The sequence below is a fragment of the Micromys minutus genome, assembly GCF_963924665.1.
Source record: "Micromys minutus genome assembly, chromosome: 20".
NCBI lineage: Eukaryota > Metazoa > Chordata > Mammalia > Rodentia > Muridae > Micromys > Micromys minutus.
In genome coordinates, this window is record NC_137955.1 from 45,516,668 (window position 1) to 45,543,303 (window position 26,636).

A 26,636-nucleotide genomic window follows, 5' to 3' on the forward strand; every position below is an offset into this window, starting at 1 on the left:
CCATCTGGGAAACAGTTGTCTCTGCTCAGCTGGAAGCAACTGTTCACCCAAGAGTCACAGCCAGAAGAAGCAACTGCATACAACTCTGGCTTCATACGCACAGTCAGTCCCATGGCCGTGGTCCCCATAAATCTCCACAAAGACAAAAGTCCCAAGATCTCACTTAGAAACAACAGCACAGACACAATCTCAGAAATATTTTTTCTGCCCAGCCTAATTCTAATTGACTCAAACACCAAAAAGATCTAAAACACACTTCAACTTTAAAGATTTAAAATACACTTCAACTTTTCCCCTAACTGTATTTATGTATAAATCCCTGAGAAGACACCTGTCAGCTTGGAGTTCACTATTTACAGTTAATAAACACAGTGCAAGCCTAGTCCCGAGCCTGCTCTTCCAAATTAGAAGAATGGACTGGACCTCCCTTCTGAAAACATAGAGCAGAAGCCACAGCTCTGCCCTCTACCCACTCCTGGGGGTTTAGAGGTCCCAGCCTTGCAATGCAGAGATTACCAACGGCTTCTCGAGGGCCTTTGTTTTTCTGCCTTATTAGACCCCAAGGCATCTGGTGCAAGGATGAGTAAGGAGTTTGATAAACTGGGGGAGGAAGCAAGTGGGAGGAAAGGTGGTGCCAGGGAGCAGGTATGCCAGCAAAGCCATAGGGACACTTGCTGGAGACAGCAGAGAAAGGGCTATTCATCACATATATACCTCTGGAGAGGTCACATAGTCAGATGCCAGGACCAACGTCTCCCTAGTGCCTAGATAGGGGTGGCACACTTAGGCACACGTCCAAATACTCAGGAAACAAACCCCCGTGAGTCCCTTGCTGCAACACCATGGACAGGTAGATTTGGAGGGACCCAAACTGTGCATCTCTAATTGGTCTGCAGCAGGGACCCAGGCGTGGCGGGGTAATGTGTCATCTGACGTGATGTTAACATAGTGAAAACAGAATGTACTGACGCCAGACACCAAGTCATCCTCTGCAGGAGCTTCCTTGAACTGGCTGTAACAACCAGGCAACATACAGAAATGGAACCTTTTACGGGAGTTCAACTTGGATGTCCAGAAGAGCCCCCTGAAAGGAAATAAGGGGTACCCACAGCCCCAGCTGAGAAGCCTCAGTTCCAATCCCAAGGCATTAGTCACCTTGGTGCTTGATACAATACTGGGGTACAGCTCCCCATGTGCAGCAGGGAAATGGGTTAAAACTGTTCTTGTATCTGAGGACAACCAGCATGAGGGACGTGGGTTGGAAGCATTGTGGCACTGCCCTGGTTAGCAGGTACAAGCTAGACAATGCCTGGACAGACAGGAAAGTGACCCCAAAAGATTACTGAGGTTGGCTGCAGTTCCTCACAGCCCCCAGGGAGATGTAGTTAAACCAAAGTCCTAGGTCACAAGGGTGAAGAACCCAGACAATTGCTATCAGTAGTTTTAGAGGAGGGACAAAGGCCCCAGCATTCACCTTGGTATTTTTCTAGGGTTAAAGAGACACTTACTAAAGTGTAATTTTTTTTTTTTTTTAAACACTGACTGGTAGTACCAGAGTCAAATCCACCTGGGAGCAGCCTAAGGTTCTGTATTATAGTTTGGGGGAAGGCTGGCATGAGATAATGTTATACAGTACCTAATGGTACTAATTAGGAAGATATAAGTTTAAGCCAGCTTGTCTCCCTCTCCCTCCCCCTTCCCCCACCTGTGTAAGACAGACCCTCAGCAAAGGGTTTCCAAATTAGTCTGTGTTATTCTGACTCCACAGCTTCCAAGTATTTACATTAAATATTCAAAGAAAGTGCATGTGTGACAGATACTCTAAGACCCAGATGGGATTTCTCAGTGCTTTGGAGACGGAAGTATAGAAAGGAAACTTTCACTGACGTGTTTGCACCCAGGCAAAAATCCCACCTCTGCCCCTGCCAAAGTCCCCACATATTGGAAGTTCTATAAAGTTGGTATGGGCACGAGCCAAATGCCAGGGCCAGTCATCAAAGGGCAACTCTCGGTAGAAAAACACACGGGATCCTCTGGACTTGAATCTGGAGGAGATGGTGGCCATCAGAGTGTGCCCCACTCCAGGAAAACCTTCCCCAAACTACCCTGTCTAGTATCCAGTGTAGCGCCCATTCTAAAACCCACCCGTCTGCCCGTCAACACTTGGCAGCATTCGGACTTTCCTACCCTCTGCATCTCAAGACAGTTTTGAGGATTCACACGGGCTGTGTGTAAGCACATATGACTTTGTTCCTACTACTTCATTAAAACCTGCCGCCATGACATGATCACCTCCTTCAAATCACCCAGAAGATGGTCTATCCAATCTAAGGTGGGTTTTTCCCTAAGGACATAATATGTCTGCAGTGAGCCATAATCAGTGTTTGGGAGATGACGCTGGACAGTGGGGCTGGGGTGATGGGAGCAAAGGTTTAAAGAATGAAAGACGTAAAACTTCCTCTCACTTGATGACTGCGGGTAGAGGTCGGTGCCTTTCTCAAGTAAAAACAGGCGTTTGGCATCACTCGGGTTAACAGGAGAAGCCAGTGCACAGGAGTGTCCATAGGACACAAGAAGGCAGAGGCCAGAACCAAACCACAAGGGGAGAATCCCTTTCTGTGTAACTCACAGTCATTACAAGGATTTATTGCTAGAGACAGCATTTTAAACAGAGGGTCTTTCAAATACAAGTATTAAAACTGACGTAATTACAAAGAGCCTGTCACTTGTAAAATGCTGTAATTTTCGTAAGTAACAAAATACAAAACTATGAGGAAATGCCCTTTGATAAGTTGGGTTTTTTTTTTAATTCTTAATTGGGGTTCTTTAAGGGTGACTTCCAGGTAAACTGACCTCTTAGTGTATGAGAATGCTCGGGGAACTGGCCTTAAACAAAACCACCTGTGCTTTTCCCAGTTTTGTCTTGGGAGCAATGTGGACCGTCCTTTGGGGATCCAGGAAAGGTGAATGGCCCCGAGGCTGTGCGATGCAGCGTGCACCCCATAGCAGACAGAAGCATCCGTCTCCGTGGTGCTGTCTACAGCACCCGCAGCCTCGCGGCAGCATCCCTACACTGTTTCCCACACCAGGCACAGGCGCTATGAGAGTCGTAGCCCCCTTCACGTCCTTTTCCTCCAGCGTGGCGCCCGCCTTTCTTTCTGAGCCTCTGCCTGGCGCTTCTTCTCGGCCTCCTCCGCCTTCCTCTTTTCCTCCTTGGCCTCCTTGTACCGCCACTTGGGGATCTGCAGGTAGATGTTGTCCTTGGAGCTGCCCTTGGGCGCTGCGCGCTCCGGCTGGAAGGTAGGCGCAGGTGCCTTGCTGATGCGCACTCTGGGGACCACCACGCCCGGCCGCACGCTGCTCCTCCGCAGCAACTGCAAAGGCAGGAGGCTGGCCTTCCGAGTGACCGGAGCAGGACTGGACCCGGAGCCGGGCGTCTGGGGAAACCGGGGGCTGACTCTGGGAGTCTCCAAAATCTGGGACTGCGGCTCAGAGCCCTCTACCTTGTTGCTGTCCTGCGCTTGAGCGTCCACGTTGCCCCTCGCAGCTAGGATTTCCTGCACCGCCAAGCGTCGTTTCCCCACACAGGGAGGGTTCTCCGGGCACACAGTCTGACAGATTACGGCGACCGCGGGGCTATAGATGCTTGTGGTCATCCTGACCATGTGGTCAAGGACGCCTCCATCCTCCAGGCTCTGGCCGGAGCGGGAGGTCAGAGCAGACCGCAGGAACGCAGCGAATCTCTGCAAGCAGTTTTTGGAACCTGCCTTCTTCAAGACCGCCTCAGCAGGAAGTGGCAATTCTAGCTTGTACTTGTCCCCAAACTGCTCTGGACAGGGTCGCTCCATCAGCCTCTGCATGACGCGAACAGCCTCCGCTCGGCCAGTATATGCAGCCCACTCCTGCGGTGACAGCCCGCGTCGGGGATCCCTTGCTTGAATGTCTGCCCCTGAAAAACAAAAGCACACTTGTAGCTAAGACGCTCTTTCACAGGAAAGAATGGCGGCAGAACCGGACGGTACTTACAGGGAACCTGGCCCAATCCAGTCACAGTGCCTGTGCTCACAAAGCTCCACCACCCACAGCCTTGCAAATGCCTCTCAGGTGATTCATCCTTCCTAGATAAAAACCTGCGAAGAAGCCAGGCAAGGTGTCTCAAGTGCCTGTAACCCCAGACACCTGGGAGGGAGAGGCGAGAATCTCAAGTGTGAAGCTCAGCTGGGCCAAATACTGAGTTCTAGACAGCTGAGGCTGCACATCGAAACACGTGGGTCTCGAAAAGGCCAAAAGTGAGCAAACGGGCTTGCTCGCTTGTGTGTGTTTTAAAGACGTCTCCATGCAGCTGGTGAAACGGCTTAGTACCTGCCACCAGGCATGACAACCTGGATTTCATACCAGGAACCCAACATGATCATGACTCCTGCATGTGTGCCATGGCACTTGTGCTACCCTGCCACGCACACACACACATGACCACATGCACCCATACACACAAATACACACACATAAGTGAATGAATGCAATTTTTAAAAGAATTTTTAACAAGCCCCACCATCACCTGAACAGCAAGAGAGCGTTCTACCAGCGAGGGCTGTCCTGCTGCCCTCTTGTCTCACTGTGCATAGCTATGGTAGAGTCTCGTCCTACGGACAAGGTGATGTCTGCTTCTCCCGTGGGCAGACAGCTGCTCACACAAGCCAGTGGGCACTCCAGGATGGAGGTGTAACATAACATCTCCAAACATCTTACCCTGCATGTTGAGAATTTAACAAGGACTCCTGATGAAATAGTGTCCCAGCAGCTGAGGCAGCTACTTGAAGCTGCAAAGCCACAGTTGGAAGCCAAACAGTCCCTGCCTCAGGTCCCCTATACTCCTGTCCACAGGCTTCCAGCCCAAGCAGCACCGTTATCCTGGCTCATTTTGTATTCCCTTGGCTAGGCCAAAGCACTTGGTGGTTTGGGTTTTTTTGTTTGTTTGTTTGTTTGTTTTTATCAAACTCAAAGCTAAGCACAAGCCTGAAGAGATTTGATTCTTAGTCAAAAGGGCTACTTTCCAAATGTGCTGAGCCCCCTCCAATCAGATGCAGGCTGTAAGAACAAGGATGGGTGTCCTGCCTACACACTCTCTACAAATTTCAGACTTCTGAATCCCTACAATTGCCTAAGACAACTAAAATGGATCACTTTATTTATATGCCCTATGGGTTGTTTCTTTAAAGACATCCCTGTCTTCCTTAGATGGTCACTTGCTGAAAATCTCTACCGTGGTGGCCCCTTCTGCAAAACACAGTACAGACTTAAAGCCCCACCTCAGCCGAGATAAGCAATACACTTCTACTTCTGCCTTCAGAAATGGATACAAAATTGCTGTTCAGTTCATCTTGGTCCAATCTTATCGCAACATAGTTAAAAATCATTCAGGAGTTCAAAGCCCATTGCTAGCTACAGGCCAAGCTTGCAGGAGAGCTGGGGCAATTAGCCCTTGAGTCCCCCAGGGACCCAGCCAGCAGCCACATCTGCATTTGTATCTCACAAAGACCCACGAGTCTGACACATGCTGGCTGCTCAGTTTTTCTGAGCCTAGAGTGTAGGGCTCAGCCACATTCCTGCCATGCAGGCCCACAGCAGCCTCATGGCTAAGAAGACCGCCTCACTTAAGCTCACCTGCTAACAGCCTCAGTCCGGTGACACATTAAAGAATAGTTGTCTTAGAAGAGTGGCAATTATTTGGAGCCAGAATTCAGGAGGAACTCATTAGCCAGAGCACAATTTCTAAACTAGCAAAAATGAAAAGGGGGCAGTAAAAATGCCACTGCAAAAATAGATGACACATTAAACCTTAATTAATTGCATGTCACGTTAAAAGGGAACAAACTGCGAAATTAAAACCGTAATGAACACTTGCACAAAAGAGACATTTTTCAAATGCTAATGAAAAATGAAAGGAATGGCTGTCCAGAGCTTAGCAGTCTGCCTCTAACCTTTTAACATGATCAGAAAACACATGCTATAAATCAAGAAGACAGGCCAATCCTGCCACGGCGGCCCTGGGCCCCAGTCACACGCTCCAAGTTACTGACCCACTTTCTCAAGAACCTGCTGCTAAGGACAACAGCGACCGAACTGGGAGAAATGTACAGTCACCCTGGCCTCCACAGCGGCTCGGGCCCAGGATCCTCATTGGACATCAAATTCTGAGGTGACTCGGGTCCCACACAGAAAATGGTGTGTTTGCATAGTACCCACACAGATCAACCTCTTACATGCCAACGGTTCTCAACCTGTGGGTCACAACCCCAATGCAGATCACATATTCTGCCTATCAGATATTTGTCTTACAATTCATAACAGCAGCCAAAAGTTACAGACATAAAGGAGCATCAAAATACTTATATATATATATATGATATAAGAGAGAGAATCACCAAAACATAGGACTGTAGAAAAGAGCCACAGCATTAGAAAGGTTGAGAATCCACCGCTATTTACTGATACACTGAAACATCTCCTGATTACCCATAATCCTAACTCAATACAATCACCATAACACTGTTTAGAAAAAGGCAACAAAAAAGGTTGTTTTGTGAGTGTGTGTGTGTGTGTGTGTGTGTGTGTGTGTGTGTGTGTGTGAGCATGGGTGTGTGTGTGGGTGCGTGTTTTCTGTCAGAGCTAGCTGAACCCACAGACAGAGAATCCGAGACGCGGGCTGGCAGAACATGTTGCGGTGCTGGGGACTGAACCCAGGACCCTGTGCATGCCAAGCAAGTGCCCTACCATCCTGGAGGATGATTCACACTTTATACAGCTGCCTTTCAGGGAGAGCATCGGGAACTGCTGCTTGCCACGGATCACCAGCGCCCTCATTCGCAGCAGCACCGGCTCACCCACTGAACAAAACCAGACACGTGTGACTTGGGCTCTCACTGTTGCCATGCTGTGTGCTGTAAGCTGCCTATGCAAAGTGTTCTACACTCAAAGCGAAGTTATACTCGGCTCTACACGATGCATCATGACTGGTTTGTCCTAGGGTTGTTCGGTGTTCAAAGTACAGGAATCTTTGGCCAGTTAATCTTAATTATGGGGCTAGCCTGTGCACTTCGAGAATTTTGAGAACACCCCTAGTCTGTAAAAGATGCCAGTAGGAACCTGGTTATTGTGACAGTCAAACTCTTGGCCATGTCAAATACCACCTAGGGGACATGCTCCATCTTAGAATCACTGGTCTAACCTGAGGGCTGCAGTCTTGTTCCCCAGCCAGCCAGCCTCCTGTGGCCGGAGAGCCAGTCCTGGTTAGTGAACCCCAAGAGCTGTTTGCCTCCTGCTGCTGTTGACCCCTACTGGAAACACTTATCACAAGCCCAGATGTCTGGTAACTGCCACAGAACCAACAAGTGTCAACCTGGGCTGAGAAGGCGGTGCCCATGACCTGAGTTTGGACTCTCAGCCTATAGAAAGCCAGGCACTGGGCATAGAATTCACCTGCAATCCCAGTGCTGGTGAGGCAGAGACAGAGGTCTTGGAGCAGGCTGGTCAGACATTGTAGCTGAGTCAGAAAGCTCTGGGTTCAGCATGAGGCCCTGTCTCGAAACACTATATGGAAAGCAACAGGAGACATCCAACATCAGCCTCTGCCCTCTGCATATAGGCATGTTCACATGCATGCACACCCACACACCCATGTGCACAAGTCTATGAACACAAAGATACACAGACAGAGAAAGAGAGAGAGGGGGAGAGAGGGAGGAAGGGGAAGAGGGAGAGAGGAGTAGGAGAGGGAGAAAGGAGGGGGAGAGGGAGAGAGGAGGGGGAGAGAGAGGTGGGGGAGAGATGGAGGAAGGGGGAGAGGGAGAGGGAGAGGAAAAGGAAGTAGTGAGAGAACTGACAAACTAGAGAAAAGAAACAGGGTCTGTGTTGTGGAACCAAGGTCAGATCTGTTGGCTTCATGACCTCTAATGACACATGAGAATCATCCCTAGAACGGGACTTTTGTTACTTGAAAGAGAAAGCCCCACAAACAAGTGCTGGAGAGAACAGGTGGAACACTCAGACTCAGGACCACTCTTCTCTAGGAGGCAGAAAGACCCAGGTCCAGGCACTGCCAGGATAACAACATAGCTCACCTAGGTTGTCGGCTGGCACTCCTGGGGTGTCTAGGTCACACAGAGGCTGGGCTGCAGCCCAGTGGCCCACAATACAGTCCCTGTCACCTCCTTCCCTCTGTACCTCTTGCTAAGGTCACAGTCTACAAACACTACACTGCGACCTTTTCAATGCAGAGTTCCTGCTCATAGGCATCCTTCCGGCTCATGACCGGAACAGGAAATTCCTGTCCTCCGTATAAACTGAAAGCAGCTATGTGGTGATACAAGTCACCTGGCTTTTGAGAAGCGTGCCCTGAATGCTCGTCTGAGATGATAGCAAATGCACAAGGAACAGGGACTGCCGGGTGCTCCTTGCCTCCCTCCAAGCCATTTGTTCCCAGGAAGCACGGGAGGATGGATGCTAGGTTTCCGCTTTGTGCTCCTTTCTTCCTCCTACAGGCTGCAGCGATTACATCACACTTCAGGAATAAAGTGAGCTCCGCTGAGCAAGTCTGGAACCTGGCAAACTCTATGGGGGGAAAACATCATTGACACAGCTCCTCAGAGCCACTTACAGAAATAGACCTGTCACTTCAGTGCATTAATATTCCACTGGGCTGACAAGGTGCTGCGTGTCCCTTTCGATTCTTATCAGGATGGCTGACATTATCAGAAAACCTAATCCAAACAGCCACCAGGTTGGCTTGCAGAATCGGCTGCATTTGTCATTACATACAGAGTCCAGATAATTCCGACATTATTTTATTCTATCTGACAATGCAGATAAGGGCTGACGTGCGCCTGTGTGTTATAGACTCTGGGAAAAATCTAAAGAGTTTAGATGGTCAGCCAGTTCAATCGCTCAGCATCTCTAGGTGAAGTGGTTCCAACGGAATGTAATCAAATTGCAAGGCAGAAGCAAAAATCTTGTGTGAAAAGCACCCAGGAACTGAAGCATGCTGAATTCTCACAGCAACAAAATAACAACAGAATGAGACGTGTTTTTCTGTTATTGTGTAGCAGTGCATGTGCCTTTTGCTTTTATAACAGGTGCAGTCTGCCACTGAATCACTGACGTCTACCACACACAAACACACTCTGTGCTGAGGGCCCATTTAAAGAAAAGCACGTGTAACTGGTCCCGTGATACCTCTGGTTACTTAATACTGGTATTTTAAATGAAAATTGGGATCAAAACAGCGACGTAAATTCTTAAAATATGTCAACAGGTATCCTTACTGCAGCCTGAAAATCCTGCGGAGGCCATTCGCCTGGCACACCGGTTTCTCTTCAAATGCACACATCTACACAAAAAGGAAAGCCAACTTCCTGAGAAGAACTAAGAGCTAACGAGACGGGTGTGTGCGAGAACATTCTAGAGGTTAAGGCGTCTTGGGGAGCTCAAATGCACCTTAAAGGAGCTACCATGCCAGTATCCTCTGGAGCAGAACAGGCTGGGAAGGATGATTGTGTCTGAGGACACACAAGTCTCTTCTGACTCTTTAAAATCCTAATCCATTTTAATTAGCTCTATCTGTGGCCTTGATGGGAGACAGCCACATATGTAGGGTCATTTGGCAATCTCTGCAAGAGTTTTGGGGTGTCCCAAAACACTCCAGTCATCTGGTAAGTGGAAGCCATGGAAGCCGCTCACACCCAGCACTGGCAGGAAGGCTCCATAAGTATTAAGCAACCCCCACATGCTACAGTGGCAAGAAGTTACGTGCCCATTAGCACAAACATCTCACCACAAGGCTAAGTTTTACAAAGAAAAAAAATATACTCTATTTTTCATTCATTCGCAAATGACTCCCAATGGCATAAAGGGATGGTAGTGACAGCGAATCATAACCAGCTCGTACTGAAGCCCCCTCCAAGGCGGGAACTGCATGTGGAATCAGCTGGGATAATAGAATAGAAATAGACCACTCATGGAAGGACCAAGACCTACAACAATGTCGCCACCCCTAGGTGACTAGGATGGGAGGGGCCCTGTGCTCTGACCATGGTGTCTTCAAAACCTCTTTTGCTGGAGCTTTGTACCCAATATGATGACATCCTCTGTCCTGAGAGCGAGTCCCCATAATTGGGATCACTGCCCTTCTAAAAGAACCTCGGCAGAGACTCCTTGCCAGACATCAAAGCTGCTGACGCACTGGTGCTGGGTTTCCCATGCTCTACAACGGAGAACAGCCGGCAGATACTGTTTATAAGCACCGGCTCCTCCGGATTGGCCACACCCCACGCCAAGAACAAAGAGAATTTAAAGGAGAGCCACATTAAGCAACAACAACACCCTCTGAGGTGTTAGGTGCTTACTCCAAACCCAGTGTTATGTGCAGGTTACATTTGTTTTCTCAATTAATTCCCGAAGATGCTGTTCGGGTTACCCTAGCAACGATTTCAGTTTCAAGTCCGGAAAAGAACAAGAGATCGGTCACAGGGACCTTCACATGCCGTTCGTCAACAGCTACAAAGTCGTGGCATATACATCCTCGGGGGAGGGAGAAGGGGGTGGGAGAAGAAGACAGAACATGGAAGGATGTCTCCGGGTGGGGAACCTTTGGAGTAAGTGTATTTGACCAAAGGATATCCCTCCCCTTGGAGGCCCTGCCAGGAGCAGCCCAGCTCAGCCTCTGTCCCAGCATCCCTGCCATCTTCAACACGTGTCTTTAAGGCAGAGGCAAGGCCAGAATGAACACTCCCTTTGTTACATGTATGTGTTTAGGTGCATATGCACATGCGCACGGATGCCCAAACCCGATCTGGAATCTTCCTTGATCCCTTAGTTCATTCAGCGAGCCTACCTAGTCTGCTTGTTCTCGAGAACCCCTAACTGTCCTCGTCTTCCAGGTGTGGAATTACACACTGGGCTGCCACACCCACTGAGCGGTTATGTGGGGCTCTACAAATCCAATTTCTATCTCACACATGGGGGGCAAAACTCTGCCCACTGAGCAACACATCCGGCCCCCAGAATACACACTCTCTATGGAGTCTGCTAGAATGTTGATAGACAGACACAGGGGTAAAGGGAGAAGCCAGCAAGGAGCAACGGGGCCTCAGGGAACAGCCAGTGCTGTGACCAACCCTTAGCCAGCCCTGAAGTCACTTACTTTGGGCTTTTTCCTCCCAGACATAGACAAGAACACTGGAGATCTCCTGTGTTCTGGGCCAGCCTTAGACTTGCTATGAAACTGAGGATGCCTTTGAAGTCCTTACCCTCATGTCTCTGCACCTTGAGTGCTAGGATTACAGACATACATCACCACACCCAGTTAATGTTGCACTAGGACCAAGCCTCGGGGCTCTGTGTACACTAGACAAGCATTCTGCTGACTGAACCCTAGACATCCTTGCTTGCTTTTGGCTGTTAAACAGCCAAATGATGACAGCTCAACAACAACCAAAAAAATCTATCCCTTACTGCTGCTGTTTCTGTGAGAGAGGCACGGGTCTGTTCAAGATGCATTCTTTAGTCTAAGACTGTGCAGGGCAGGAGGCCTTACCTGCCAGCATCAGGGCTCGCACACATTCCGTTCTTCCCTGCATGGCCGCTTTCATGAGGGCCGTGAAGCCGAATATGTTCCTCCTTTCTAGATCCAGACCAGGGAAATAATTCAGCAGGTAGTTAGTGATGGTCGCGTGCCCTGAAAGAGAATCCAACATCTGTGAAGGTTCCTGTACCCACAAAGGAAACCACACCTAGGTGACAGAGAAAGAGACAGACACGGCTCTTCATCAGCCCAAGCTGGCTGTCACCTGTGTGTGTGTGCCCTTCAAATCCCCAACACAATTCTGGGGGCAGTGGAGTGTGGGAGACCCTGTTCCAGCCACACAGGGCAGCTCATGGTGGCCCATCAGCCTCAGGAGGCAGAGGTGGAGTCTGGCGGTTCCCTTTCGCTTCCCCACAGGCAGGATACGGGGCAAACAGATGCCAGGCTGTAAGGGAAACATTCCCAGGTATGGAGGGAGCCTCAGTGGAGAAACCCATCAAAGCAAGAGTATACCTTAATTCACGTGCGGCACCTTCTGTTACCACTCAAAATACGTTGTATTTCTCCCTCTCCTCTTTTCCTCCTCACTCCACACCACCTCATTCTCTCTCTCTCTCTCTCTCTCTCTCTGTCTGTCTGTCTCTCTGTCTTTCTGTCTCTCTCTCTCTCTCTCTCTCTCTCTCTCTCTCTCTCTTTCTGTGTGTGTGTGTGTGTGTGTGTGCGCGCGCGCGCGCGTCTTTGTATCTCTGTCTGTCTCTGTCTCTGTCTGTCTCTGTCTCTGTCTCTGTCTCTCTCTCTGTCTGTCTCTCTCTCTCTCTCTCTCTCTCTCTCTCTCTCTCTCTCTCACACACACACACACACACACACAGAGCCATAAAATCTAAGCAGCTGAAGACCTGCATTTGAGGAGAACACAGGTCTTCCTTTTCTCACCTTGTTTTCCCCAAACACAACCTGGTTTATACTCATCCCCGGGGCTTTGAAATGACAGGCACTCACCCAGGAGGCTTCTCTGGTGAGGACCACGAGAAAGGAAGGAAAACAGCTACCTGTGCAGCAGAAATAGCTGCTGGATTTACCACCCCTGGTCACTGGGCCACTCGAGGCCAACAGCTCCCCTTTCCTGGCCACACCCCCTCAGTGGTCAAACTCAGGGCCCTAGTTCCATCAGCCTTGTCACTGGACCTGGAAAACTTGGGACTGATGTGGACACCATAACCTGGTCAGCAGAATTCTTGACCTATAAACACAAGAACCAAATGCCGTTCCGCCCTAGCCTTTGACAACCAAGAAAGTATCCAGATATGACTGAATGCTCCCTGAAATGGGGCGCGGGGGGGGGGCTCCACTTTACCCTTGCTCCTCTCAACTCCACTATGAGACCCACAGGTACAGAGCCTCAGGGGCACTCCCACCCACTCTGTACTTGACACAGTCCCTTTCCATGTGGGGAAGTCAGGCCCTATGTTCAAGCCCCGTTCCGAGCCATGGTTCCAGGGCAGAGGATGAATGTGTGTTACAACATGAAACCAGGAGGCACTTGAGGGCTCTCCTGTTTGCCTGTCATGATGAGTTGTATATGCTCGGCCAGGGAGTGGCACTATTAGGAGGTGTGGCCTTGTTGGAGTAGGTGTGTCACTGGGCTAAATCAAGACCCTCACCCTAGCTGCCTGGAAGTTAGTCTTCCACTGGCAGCCTTCAGATGAAGATGTAGAACTCTCAGCCCCTCCTGCACCATGCCTGCCTGGATGCTACCATGTTCCCATCTTGATGATAATGGACTGAACCTCTCAACCTGTAAGCCAGCCGTAATGTAATGTTGTCCTTGTAAGACTTGCCTTGGTTATGGTGTCTGTTCCCAGCAGTAAAGCCCTAACTAAGACATCATCACCCATCGGTTTCTCTATGGGTGAGCTTCCAGTAGAGTGGGTTTCAGGATGAAGCAGAAGCTAGGGGCGGGAGAGGGAGTGCACATGTATTTGGCCTTCAGCCTCCTCTGATGTCCTTCTACTGTGTGAGCACAATATTAAATCCGCCTAATATACTGAGAGGCTTCTGTCAGCCAAGCCACACCCAAGTGACACAGAGAGCCAGGCTGGAACCCTTGTGGTCCCTTCTGAAGGACATTATATAGTCCAGGCTTCTGCCCACACCCTCCAGATTCAATCCTCAGGATTGGCCTGTTGCCAACTCATAGGTTGGAAATAAACAAGTCACATTAGCTGAAGAAGCAGGGCTGCAGCTCACTGCTGAGTTCACCCACAGGCCAGCACCCTGCAGAAGGTGCCAACGCTAACAAGACCAGGCTGGAGCTGGCCAAGTAACACACGGATTCCAGCTTGGTCTTGCTGACCTCTTGATCTCCTCTGTGCGATGGGCTCGGGATGAAGCTGGGGGTCAGGAGCCCATGATTGCTCAATCGCTCTCAAGTCAGCAGGGTAGAAGGAGACCTTTGATCTGGAATTAGCTAGTGTTTTGCTTGAACATTTGCCACACTGGTCAGATTTAGACTAGGTCTCAGTGAAACGAATTGTGATTTGTTTCAATCTTTTTCTTTAAAAATGTGACACTGCAGGTCAGTCACAATCTGCAACAGGTATTCATTGTGTAACACACACACACACACACACACACACACACACACACACACAAGCTATTCTAATCTCTACTTGCCCAGACTTTTAAGGAGAACAGTTAATGTTTACATAGTGTTAGAAGCATTGGGTCTGGGCTGGAGAGATGGTTCAGTGGTTAGAGCACTGGCTGCTCTTCCAGAGGTCCTGAGTTCAATTCCCAGCAACCACATGGTGGCTCACAACCATCCATAACAGGATCCGATGCCCTCTTCTGGTGTGTCTGAAGACAGCTACAATGTATACATATACATAAAATAAATAGTTTTTAAAAAAACATTAGGTCCATCTTTGATTTCTACTGAAAAACGGTCTGCATGGTAACCTGGCTGTTCTCCCTTCTGGAAAAAGCCTGGAGATAGGGAAGTATTCAGATCATCAAACCCCAGCCTAGTCAGGACACGGGCTCCCCATGCTGGATTTTCTGACCTCAACATGATTTACATAAAATATCTGTGTAATGGGCAGTTTGCTTTATAGATGTTCTCTTCCCATTCAACTTGCCAAGGGTGTGTATTTATACTAAACACATACTCTTTATAGTGCAAAGGCACCCAGATACTCAAGTGGGTCTAACCCAACTTACACTGGTTGGTTCTATCTTAAGGGCAGGCTCACCACAGAGACTCTCTACCTTCCCATAATGAGCCTTACCCTGCCCAAGGAAAAGGCACAAGTGGTACCCAGCATAACTAAGAGGTCACCACTACCCTTAAGAGAGCTCACTCTAAAAATATAAAGTCCAATTCCCAGACCTGCCTCTCAAGATTCCGAGGTGCTCTTGAGAAGGGGACCAAGTTGTCTTTGTCTGTAAAGTGGAGGGATAATATCAACGCACAATTACAAAAGGCACAGCCAAGAGAGTGTACAGAAAGTTCCCAGCCAAAAAGACATATAGAAAAGTCCCGGTCACACCTTTATCCCCCCAGCATGTGGGAGGCAGAGGCAGGATGATCAAGCTCATCTGAGCTGAATAACAGGTCTGGAGCTAGTCTGGAATACATGGGACCATGCCTTGAAAAAGCAAACAAATAAAACCAAACAAACGAGCAAAACCACACATAGAAACTGAAGAACCTGAGCAGGTGAAAACTCCACTCACCACCACAAGCAGAAGGTGACTTGGAGGCTGACTGGAAGGCTGAGAATGGAGACCTCTCTCCAGAGCATCTATAACACGGGGGGGTGGGGGGGTGGAGCTCATGGTGGAGAAACAGGCCACCGCTACTGAGCCAGGGGACCAAAGTTGTGTTTGTAGCATGTGCCCTCTGAAGCAATGAAAAGGTTGTGTGGCTCAAAAGAATTCCTGTCTCCAATTCCAAGACATAGCTCACATAAGGGACATCCTACAATACACCAGATCCTGAATGCAAACCTATTAAGACCATCAAACACAAACAGTCTGAGAAAGTGGCACAGCCACCAGGAGCCTAGATACACAGACATGCAATACAGATTCGCGGATGGAAATCTGGGATGAAAAAGGACATCAGAGGCCAACTGTGGTAGTGCCTATGTGTTATCCCAGCACTGAAGACACAGAGGCAGGGGGAATGCTGCAAGTTCTATAGTCTAGCCTAGTCTATACAGCAAGCTCCAGGACAACCAGGGCTACATAGCAAAACACTGCCTTGGGAAAGGGGGCAGGGGAAATGACAGTGGGGGAGCATCCAAGGAAATCTCATTAAGAAGGAAATTTAGTTACTGACTGTCCTGGTTAGTTTTAACGTCCATCTGACACAGTCTAAGAGTCACTTGGGAAGAGGGACTCTCAATTGAGAAAATGCCTCTGTAAGATTGGCCTGTAGACAAGTCTTGACTGGTGATTGCTGTGTGAGGGTTCATCTCACTGTGGGTGGTGCCATTCCTGGACAAGTGGTCCTGGGTGTATAAGCAAGCAAGCTGAGAGCGGTGTGCAGAGCAAGCAAACAGCTTTCTTCCACGGCTTCTGAGTCATTCTCTGCTGTCATGTTCCTGCCTTCCCTCAGCAGACTGTAACCTGGATATGTAAGCTGACTAAATTCTTCAACAAGCTGCTTTTGGTCATGGCATTTTTTGTTTTTTTCTTCACAGTGATAGAAACTTAACCAAGACATTAACAGTGTGCGGATATGGGCTCACTCACTGTGTCACTCACACTAATGCAAGATCTTAACGGGAAACTGGGTGAGCCGCATGCAGAAGTCTGACGTTTGTTCTACTGAATCCAAACTATCCTGAAATTGAAAGTTTATTTTAGAACAAAATAGGAAAACAATTGAGGCAGGAACAGAAATGTGTAGGACTTCCTCCCCGACTCCAGGGAGAGCTGTGCTGTTTGTGGGACACTGAAGGGGTGGGGCAGAGCTGTCTCCCCATGAGTACCCCTGAAGCTCACCCTCCTGACACTCCACCCCTTTGCTTTTTTTCTTGCTCCTGAGAAACTGCTGCTCCTTGGTTTATGGAAAACCCCTCTTCTCATCCCACATGCTCTCCCTTTCATGATCCCATGTGCTCCGTGTATCCAACTATTACCTCCAAATCTCCAACTCACCCACATCTACTTCTGTCTTTTAGTTTCTCGTCTACACATCTACTGCAAATACTGCAAATTTACCCTGGGAGTACCACAACTAAGCCAAACCCATTGCATCAAATCCCAAACATCTACCATGACTTTTTCAGTGATGGGTACCACCACACATCTGTGCTCCATCCCAAACCCTCCCCCCATCTCCTGCGTGTCAAGAGACAGCAAATTCTGCCAATCTCCAATGCCAGGAACCATGTAGGAGCTAAGAACTAGCAGGCGCTATTCCTGTTAAAGTTAATGACAAAATGATTTCTCTAGGCAAGGCCAAGAAGATTCCTGCTATTAATGTGCTTGTCCTGTTTATATATATATATAAAATCTGTGTATGTATGTATGTATATATATGTGCGTGTATGTATGTATATATGTATATATGTGTATGTGTGTATATATATATAATATTATATATATTATATATATATTATATATATATATATATAAAACAATCACTTGGTTAGCCCACGCTTTTGAGCAAATTTCTGCAGAACAATGAAGATGCACTGTCTTTGTAGTGATGCTGTACAGACAAATAGATGGTTTACTTCTTAGTGATGATCCTATAAGTATTCCTAAAATTATATTAGTAATTATTAAGATCTTTTATAATAAAATGGCTATTAAGTCCTTTCTGATATCAAAACTGCAATGAGAGCTCTCTGCCAGTCTTCAAGTGTCATCGAGTTAATTGCATCTGAGATAGCAAGAGGCATCTGCAACGTAGAGCACATTCGAAGAGGTTGCAAAACCATTAACCAAAGGTGATCAAAGAAAGGGGTAGAGGACTAATGATTTACTACTATAGGTACAAAGACAGAAGACAAAATATTGAATGGTTATCTATATACAACTTCACTAATAACTTAGTCACAAAAGTTATGGTCTTTAACGCTCCATGAACTGGTAGAGCTAATGACAAATGATTACTCTTAATGAATATTCATGTAAACATTATCTGTTGCAAACTTCTTCAATTTATGATTTGAATTTATGCTTCAACTTCTAGTGAACTTTTGTTTAAAAAAAGTAATACTTGGGGAAACCATGTCATCTATTCTCCTAGAAAAAGTACAGAGAGGAAGAAAGATGCATTGGCAGGCGTAACACTGGAGAGAGAGCACTGGGAACACAGCATTGGGAGCAAGGGCACTGTTACATCAGAGCGGGAGAAGAGAACAAGACTAGAAGGAGAATGCAGAGTGGAACAGCTTAGAAAGTATAAGGCAACATTAAAAGTTAAGGGAGCAATATGGAGAATGCTCTGTCCCCCAACCAGAGACTTTCTCCTTCACCTGGTGACCTCACAGCTATCCTCTGTATTATGGTTTTCTTGGGGTGGGGGGGTCTTCAACTTTTACACATACACACACACATGTACACACTCACACACACTCATGCAAATACACTCACAAATTTACACACTCTAACATAAACCCACTCTCTCACACACACCCACATTTACACTCACATTCACACACACATTCATACACACATTCATAAACACACTCACACTCTCACACACACATACATTCATACACACACACTCATACATACACTCACATTCATACACACTCTCACACACACAAGCATACATATATTCACACACATTCAAACATTTATACACACATTCACACTCATACACACACTCACACATACACACTTAACACTCTCACACATACACACTCACACATACATTTACATTCACTCACAAACATTCATACACACACACTCATATATAGTCACATTCATACATACACTCACACTCATACATATACACACACACTCTTACACACACATTCACAATCACAACCATTCATACACACACTCACACATATACACACACTCACACATACCCCCCCACACATATACACATACACACACACTCACATGGCACATTGAGCACATTCTTCCTCACACCTTCACTCTTCTTCACCCACCCATCCTCATTTGTCCCTGTTGTTCCCTAGACTAGTGTGCCTCAACCCTTTCATACACTTCCTCATGTTGACGTGACCCAAAACCATACGTTTAGTTCATTGCTACTTCAGAACTATGACTTTGCTACTGTTATGAATCATAATATAAACAGACAGTATGCAGGATATCTGATATGCTATCCCTGTGAAAGCTTAAAGGTTAAGAACTGCTGCCTTAGGCAGTTTTACCTCTGTCCGGTGGGGTGTGTGTGTGTGTGTGTGTGTGTGTGTGTGTGTGTGTGTGTGTGATCATGCAGTTGTATAGAACAAGGAACCACAAATGAAAAAAGACACAGGATATTGGTCTTTGTGGAAACTTTTGTCTTCAGTCATATTCGGTTTCCCGCAAATAATGTAACTTCCTACTTAATGGCCAACAATGGCCGTTATGTGCATACAGACAAGTTCTCATACATTCTAGCTGCTGGGCACCTACATTTGCTCTATAACTTAGCTGTACGGATAATGCCACCATCAACAGTTATGTATCTCTGTGGTGTCCACGGCTCCTCTGTTAACCCGTGTCCCCTGTATAACCCTACCTAGAACATACAGCCTCCCTTGTACACACCCTACCCAGAACATACAACCTCCCTTGTACACACCCTACCCAGAACATACAGCCTCCCTTGTATAACCCTACCCAGAACATACAACCTCCCTTGTACACACCCTACCCAGAACATACAGCCTCCCTTGTATAACCCTACCCAGAACATACAACCTCCCTTGTACACACCCTACCCAGAACATACAGCCTCCCTTGTATAACCCTACCCAGAACATACAACCTCCCTTGTATACACCCTACCCAGAACATACAGCCTCCCTTGTATGCACCCTACCCAGACATACAACCTCCCTTGTACACACCCTACCCAGAACATACAGCCTCCCTTGTATAACCCTACCCAGAACATACAGCCTCCCTTGTATACACTCTACCCAGAACATACAGCCTCCCTTGTATGCACCCTACCCAGACATACAACCTCCCTTGTACACACCCTACCCAGAACATACAACCTCCCTTGTATACACCCTACCCAGAACATACAACCTCCCTTGTATACACCCTACCCAGAACATACAGCCTCCCTTGTATAACCCTACCCAGAACATACAACCTCCCTTGTATATACCCTACCCAGAACATACAGCCTCCCTTGTATACACCCTACCCAGAACATACAACCTCCCTTGTATACACCCTACCCAGAACATACAGCCTCCCTTGTATAACCTTACCCAGAACATACAGCCTCCCTTGTATACACCCTACCCAGAACATACAGCCTCCCTTGTACACACCCTACCCAGAACATACAGCCTCCCTTGTATACACCCTACCCAGAACATACAGCCTCCTTTCGCCTGACCACCTAATGGGCCGTCCTTTCCAACATTTGTCCCCTGGTTTTTGCAACAAATTCACACCCACAGTGTGCCAAAGTGAGCAACAGCCCTCCAACCACTGAAGACTCCAGACTCAGTGGATACCTATGGAATAAAAAGATCAAAAGATGCTTCCTTTCAGAGAAGCCCCCTTATCAGACACTTAATAATCATGAACCATGACCCCATCACTGAAGATTAAATGGCTACCACAGTAACCAATCACTGACTCGTGCAACATTACCACATGCACAAATGAAGGCTAAAAGTCTCCCTGTCACTAAAAACAGGGACAGATGAGAAATGCCTTCTTTCGTTTGCACAAAGCTGACTTAGAAATGGAAACCGTTAGAGCAGCGGGTCTCAACCCTTCCACGGGATCCCACATCAGACACCGTGCATGTCAGATACTTATTGTGATTCACAACAGTAGCAAAATTACAGTTATGAAGTAGCAACAAAAATGATTGTATGGTTTGGGGTCATTGCAATGTGAGGAACTGTGTTAAAGGGTTTCAGTGTTAGGAAGGCTGAGAACCACTGTTAGAGAATTTGGTTTTCTAGTCTTGTCTGGTGTTTCTCAGTGTAGTTCTTCAGATCAGGCCAGTAGAGGGAACTGTTGGCTTTGGAAAGGCAGTACCCTGGTGGGTGTGCTGGATGCTAGAGGAATCCTTACTAAAAGATGGGGGAAAGCTGGAGTAGGGGCAGCAGAGCTGGAGGGCGGGAGGGAAGGGGAGGAGAGGAGAGGAAAAAGGAGGAGAGGGGAGGGGAAGGGAGGGAAAAGAGGGGAGAGGAGAAGAGGGGAGGAAAGAGCAGAAGCTAGCTCCCCCTACCCCCCCCCACCACACACACACACACACACACACACACACACACACACACACACACACACACCCCGCTCTGCCTGACTTCACTGCAGGCATTAGCGTGCTATAGCTGGGTTTACTGGAAGAGCAGGCAGGGTTAGGAAGCCAAAGGCTGGCCAAATCCTAATCTTTTAAAACAATAGAGGAGGGAAGGGGGAGGGAGAGGGAGGGAGGGTGGGGAGAGGACAAGCTCTTCATACAACTCAAAGTACAAGATCCTGATGACTGAAGAGGATAAGAAGGTTGTTCTAGAAGTGAAGGGCTTGGCCTGTATTCCCATGTGTGTAAACACACACACACACACACATACACACACACACACACACACATACAAAACATTTAAAATAACAAAAAATATATATTTTTAAACAGGGCCCAAGAGGTAACTGGATGGCTAAGTCTGTGTGCTCCTGTAGAGGACCCATGTTTAATCCCAAGCACCTATATCAAGCAGCTCTCTCTCAACCACCATAACTCCAGTTCCAGGGGAATCTGAGGTCTCCTCCATGGGCACCTGGACTTGTGTGCACATATCCCATCACCACAGGTACACACACGAAGAGCACAATAAGAACAACCCTGCCTTACAAATGAAGGACTGGCACAGCGGGACAGGTTCTCCAGCAGTCACAGGAGAATACTGAGATGAAGGTCAGCTGGGTCAGAAGGACCCTGCTTCAACAGAATAGCCAGAGGACTGTGGACGTGGCTCAGTGGCCTTCTGGATATGCCTCAGTCTCCACCTCCTAAGAGGCTGAGAGCAGGGGTGGAGGGAGCTGGGGGAGAGAGCAGGGGTGGAGGGAGCTGGGGGAGAGAGCAGGGGTGAAGGGAGCTGGGGGAGAGGCAGGGGTGAAGGGAGCTGGGGGAGAGAGCAGGGGTGAAGGGAGCTGGGGGAGAGAGCAGGAGTGGAGGGAGCTGGGGGAGAGAGCAGGGGTGGAGGGAGCTGGGGGAGAGAGCAGAGGTGGAGGGAGCTGGGGGAGAGAGCAGGGGTGGAGGGAGCTGGGGGAGAGAGCAGGGGTGGAAGGAGCTGGGGGTGGCTCACTGTTAAGAGCACTCTCCCAGAGAACCTAAGTTTGGTTCTGCGCACCCATTGCCCTTACAGTGGGTCCCCACATCAGGGAGCTCACTGCAGCCAGGACCCCACCTGTTTTAGTTTCATTTCTATTGTGACAAAATGCCCTGGAAAAAGGCAATTTAGAGAAAAGGGGGCTTATTCAGCTTAGAATTCTGGGTCACAATCCATCACTGAGGAAACATTGAGGCAGGAGTTCAAACATCTGCCACATCACATGTCCAGTCAAGGGCAGAGAGAATGGATACACGCTGGCTGTTCAACCCACCTTCTCTACATCTATACACCAGGAACCCAGACTCGGCGTCAGAGTGGGGGTGAGGTTAGTGGTGCCTCTCACACTGGACAGGGTCTTCCTGTATCAATATAATCAAAACAATGCTCCCCACCCCCCAGATGTGTTCAGTGTCAGGCTAATCTACATGATCCTTCATTGAGACTCTCGCGTCAGGTGATTCTACATCCTGTAAAGTTGACAACTGAAATCAGCCATTGCACCAGCTCTACACTCGACATCTAGGTGGGAGATCGAAGTGAGCCTAGATACCATGAGAGCCAGGCAAAGTAGCAAGAGTCTCACAGTAAGAGCTCCTAGCCAGATCAAGGAGGAAAAAACATTAAAACCACAACCCCAACAGTATTATCCTAGTCATTTATGGTAGTTCGAATGAGAATGGCCCCCATTGGCTCATGTATTTGATGCTGGACTCTAGTTAGTGGAACTGTTTGGGAAGGATTGGGAGGTATGGCCTGGTTGGAGGCGTGGCCATGCTGGAGGAGCTGTGGCCATGCTGTAGGAGGCATGTCACTGGGGACAAGCTTTGCAGTTGCAAAGGACAGAGAATAAAGAATGGTGATGTAAAGCCTGGCATTGCATGGCATGGTTACCATGGTTACTTGAGGACCTGCTAAGTGCAGATTAGTAAAACAGCAGCATTAAAGGGGGAAGACATTCTCTTTCAACTGCACAAATTATAGTGACTTTAGGAAAGCAGCAATTTCTAGACAATGCTGGAAATTAAGAAATCAACTTTGATAAGAGGGGTGTGGCCTCCCTGGTAAACCAACAACCTTACTTTCCTGTCTTACTTCTGAAGGTTCAGTGTCTTTGCGCCCCTCTAAAGGCCCCTCATGCGGGTCAGCGCGGTTCTGCTGCTTAAGTGGCTCCTGAGAGGTTCCCCCATAAAATCTGCCTGGAGAACCTGACACCCAGGCCCTCACAGTGGGTTCCCTAATCAGTATGCTAGCTTCATACTTGGTGACAGGCCCAGACTGTTAGAGCACAAATCCCTAGCATGAGGACTCAGTGCTTTAATCAGCCCTGTATTAAACTGTGGGGCCCATTAAGCAGGACAAGTTCTACAGATGCTGGGGGCAGGCTGTGGATGCAGTTTGCCATGGGGCCAAGGTTGCCTCTGGCATTTCTAAGCTAGGAAAAAATCTTCCTAGGGCTGAGACAATTAAGACAAAAAAGGAGGCGCTGGGGGTGCCAGTAAGTGCATAAGAGAAACCCTGGGATTGCCCCAAGCACCAAGGAAAAGCTTTTCAATTTGCATTTTAACAGCTGTGCACACACCTCCTCCCTACAGCATCCTGAGCAATTTGCAGAGCTTGAAGCCTGGGCAGGCAGAAGCAGGTGGGAGCCTGGGCTGGTGCTTGTGAGCAGTAAGTGGAGTGGGCACAGGCAATCCAGCCAAATACAGGGTGGATGAGCAATCTGGTACACAGGGGCAATGACAAAAGCCGGGGAAAGAGAAAAACACCGCTAACAAACACCGTTAGAACAAAAGGGAAAGAACAGAAAAATGTTTTTTTTTTTTTTTTTTTTTGAAGTCATGAAACCCTCATGCAGACATCAGGCACTATGGTCGCCTCTACAGGTCTGTCGTAACAAACCACCGGCTCTATGTGGCCAAGAATAGCTGCCGAGGCAGCCCAACCCAAAATTGTTGCTGTACTGAAAACGCCATGAGGGTTTCCTTGTTGCTTTGTGTGGTTTTGTTTGTTTTGTTGGGTGTTTGGTTGGTTTCTGGTTTTTGGTGACTGTCAGGTCCCAGCCCTCCACAGTGACAACGTGAACTCAGCTGAGGCTGCACTCCACCAAGGCAAACACTCAGCACTCCTCAGAAACTGTGTGAAGTGGGTTTCTGTTGGCTGGGAGAAGCCATTTCTTTCTTCTCCCCTCCTATAAACAGGTCCCCAACCTCGGGAGAGGGCATCTAGTTCTCTATTAACTCCAACTGACCAGAGCTCGGTCCCAGGCTGTTCCAGCTGCCCTGCCCTCCCCCCACCACAGCACAGCCCCTTACACCTGGGAGGACTTTTCCTGCTATTTTTGCTCTCTGTTCCCATCGCCCTGACAACTGCCAGTCTGCTCCTCTCCTGACTCTCTTCTGACTCTCTTCTAACTCTCTTAATCCCTGAAATTAAGCCATGGCAGACCCCCACTCCCACCCTGTGCCTTACTCTCTATTTGACTTATAATAAAAGCCTTCCCCTAATTATGGAGTGGCCATTTCCATGGGGGTTTTATTGGTCTGTTTGTTTTTAGCTACCCGCCTTGCACACATTCATTCTCAAGTGTGACTGTGAACCCTGTAGACAATAGCTTCATGTTGCAATGTCAGAAGGCCAGACACTCCTGGGAACTGGGACACTGGGAGAGGAGAAAGTCTTTGCTGCCATTCACCCCTTGTTTGCTTGCGTTTCTTTCCAAACACTGGGTACCACTCTTAACATGAGCGGCACACAGAGCAACCAGGCCTTGTGTTGGGGGCCTTGCACAGTCAGGTTCATCACCCTTCAACTGCTCAAGCCAGGCAGGGTCAGTGGATGCCACCATGCCACTCCACAACCCTTTGATGCATGGCAGCCACTTTACCCACTGACAAACCCAGGACTGGCTGAAGCGAGTCCCCATTCTCTAGACCAGCAGGTATGAACCACTTCAGCCCTCACAGACCCCACACTATGGAAAGAATAGAGATGGGGCAATGAGGGAGCAGAAGGAGAAAGAGTATAGCCCCAGGCTGCTGAGAAAGTCCCATTACATCCACTGACCCTGGGCCCAGAGCACAGCTTCAGAACCTCTGACTTAGGACCCAGGTCATCAGGAAATTAAACTAGTACAGGAAAAGCGTGTCCCTATATAAAGAGGAGAAGCAACCCTCGTGTGGGCAGGAAGACAGTGGAACTCAAAACAGAGAGGATTGTTTAACAGAACCTCAGTAACGTCCCTAGTACCCATGGGTATGCACAGCTGCAGCACAAGAATCTGGACAATCTCTGCTCTTCCAGAGGTCCTGAGTTCAATTCCCAGCAACCTTATGGTGCCTCACAACCATCTGTAATGGGATCCGATGCCCTCTTCTGGTGCGTCTGAAGGCAGCTACAGTGTACTTACATATGATCTTCTTTAAAAAGAAGAATCTGGACATTCCTATGGCCAGACCATAGGTCTCCTTTAGGACATTGAGCAGATGGGGCATGACACCTAACTGCAGTGTGTGGTACTGATGTCACATAGTTTGAAGAGCAGCCAAACTGTTAGGGACATAGCTCTTGCAGAGCCCTCGCCTATAAGGATGTGGTGGGAACAGTGAGGACTTTTCATCTCAATTTGGGGGCATGGGATCTGCATCCATGATGTATTCCTTGTGTACAGCAATGATAGGTTGTACAGCCTATCTTAGATTACGAAGCATGCAGGGGCCAGAGGATGGGTGATTGACCTTCAGATGGTAATAATAGCTGATCTCTGCTGTCACCTTCAGAATTAACAGGAGACACACCTGAAGTAGAAATTTCTGGTTTCTTTGGGGACTCAGTTTTGCTGTGTAATTTTTTTTTTTTTTTTTTTTTTTTTTGGGAAACTGTCTTATGAGAGCATGTTCTGCTGAGAATAGACATGTGGGTTTTTTTTTTTTTTTTTGGTTTTTTTTTTTTGTTGTTGTTGTTGTTGTTGTTTGTTTTTTCTGGAAGCTGCCTAGAAGGGCGTGAGATGTTCTGCTGGAGTGGACACCTGAGATGATGTAACGTGATGTGTGGAAAGGGTGTAAGTATAACCCAGCAGACAGTGGACAGCGCTGTGGCATTGGTTCACCTTGCCTTCTTCACAGATCATGGTATGTTGTGACATCAGAGGGAGAAATGCACCAAAGAACTTCTCGTGAAATTCCAAGGACTTGGGCTGATTGGCAGAGCCTTGTGGTTTCTTGTGGATCAAACTGCTGTTGCTGATTCGTGAACAGTGTTTGCAAGTGGGCGGAGCTACTGCTGCCGATTCGTGTGAGCTGAACTGCTGCTATCCTGACACAGAATATCAGAATCACCCAAAAGAACTATTTCTAAACAGGTCCGCTTCCCCCGCTACTCTACTAACCTTTCCTTTCCATTACCTCTGGTGGTGGGCTAAAAGGGAGATTGAAGCACTAAAGAGCTCTTATTAAAGTCAGTTATTAAAACATCTAAACCTATATACACACCCTGGATATGTTGTAAGGGTGCTTCTGGAGAATTTAACTGGAAAGAAAAGACCCACCAGAATT

General features: G+C 48.0%; 1 protein-coding gene across 2 annotated transcripts in view; it reads right to left on the reverse strand.

The window, feature by feature from the left end:
* Positions 1–2,825: 2,825 nt before the first annotated feature.
* ANKRD33B (ankyrin repeat domain 33B) overlaps positions 2,826–26,636 on the reverse strand; it is a gene marked incomplete at its 5' end in the record, with an annotated part of 67,155 nt that continues 43,344 nt past the window's right edge. For both annotated transcript variants that reach the window (XM_080933859.1, XM_080933858.1), the window contains 2 exons: positions 2,826–3,949; positions 11,591–11,731. In XM_080933859.1, the coding sequence (XP_080789985.1) occupies positions 3,120–3,949; positions 11,591–11,731 (971 nt within the window). In that variant the 3' untranslated portion in view covers positions 2,826–3,119. The remainder of the gene's footprint in view (positions 3,950–11,590; positions 11,732–26,636) is intronic.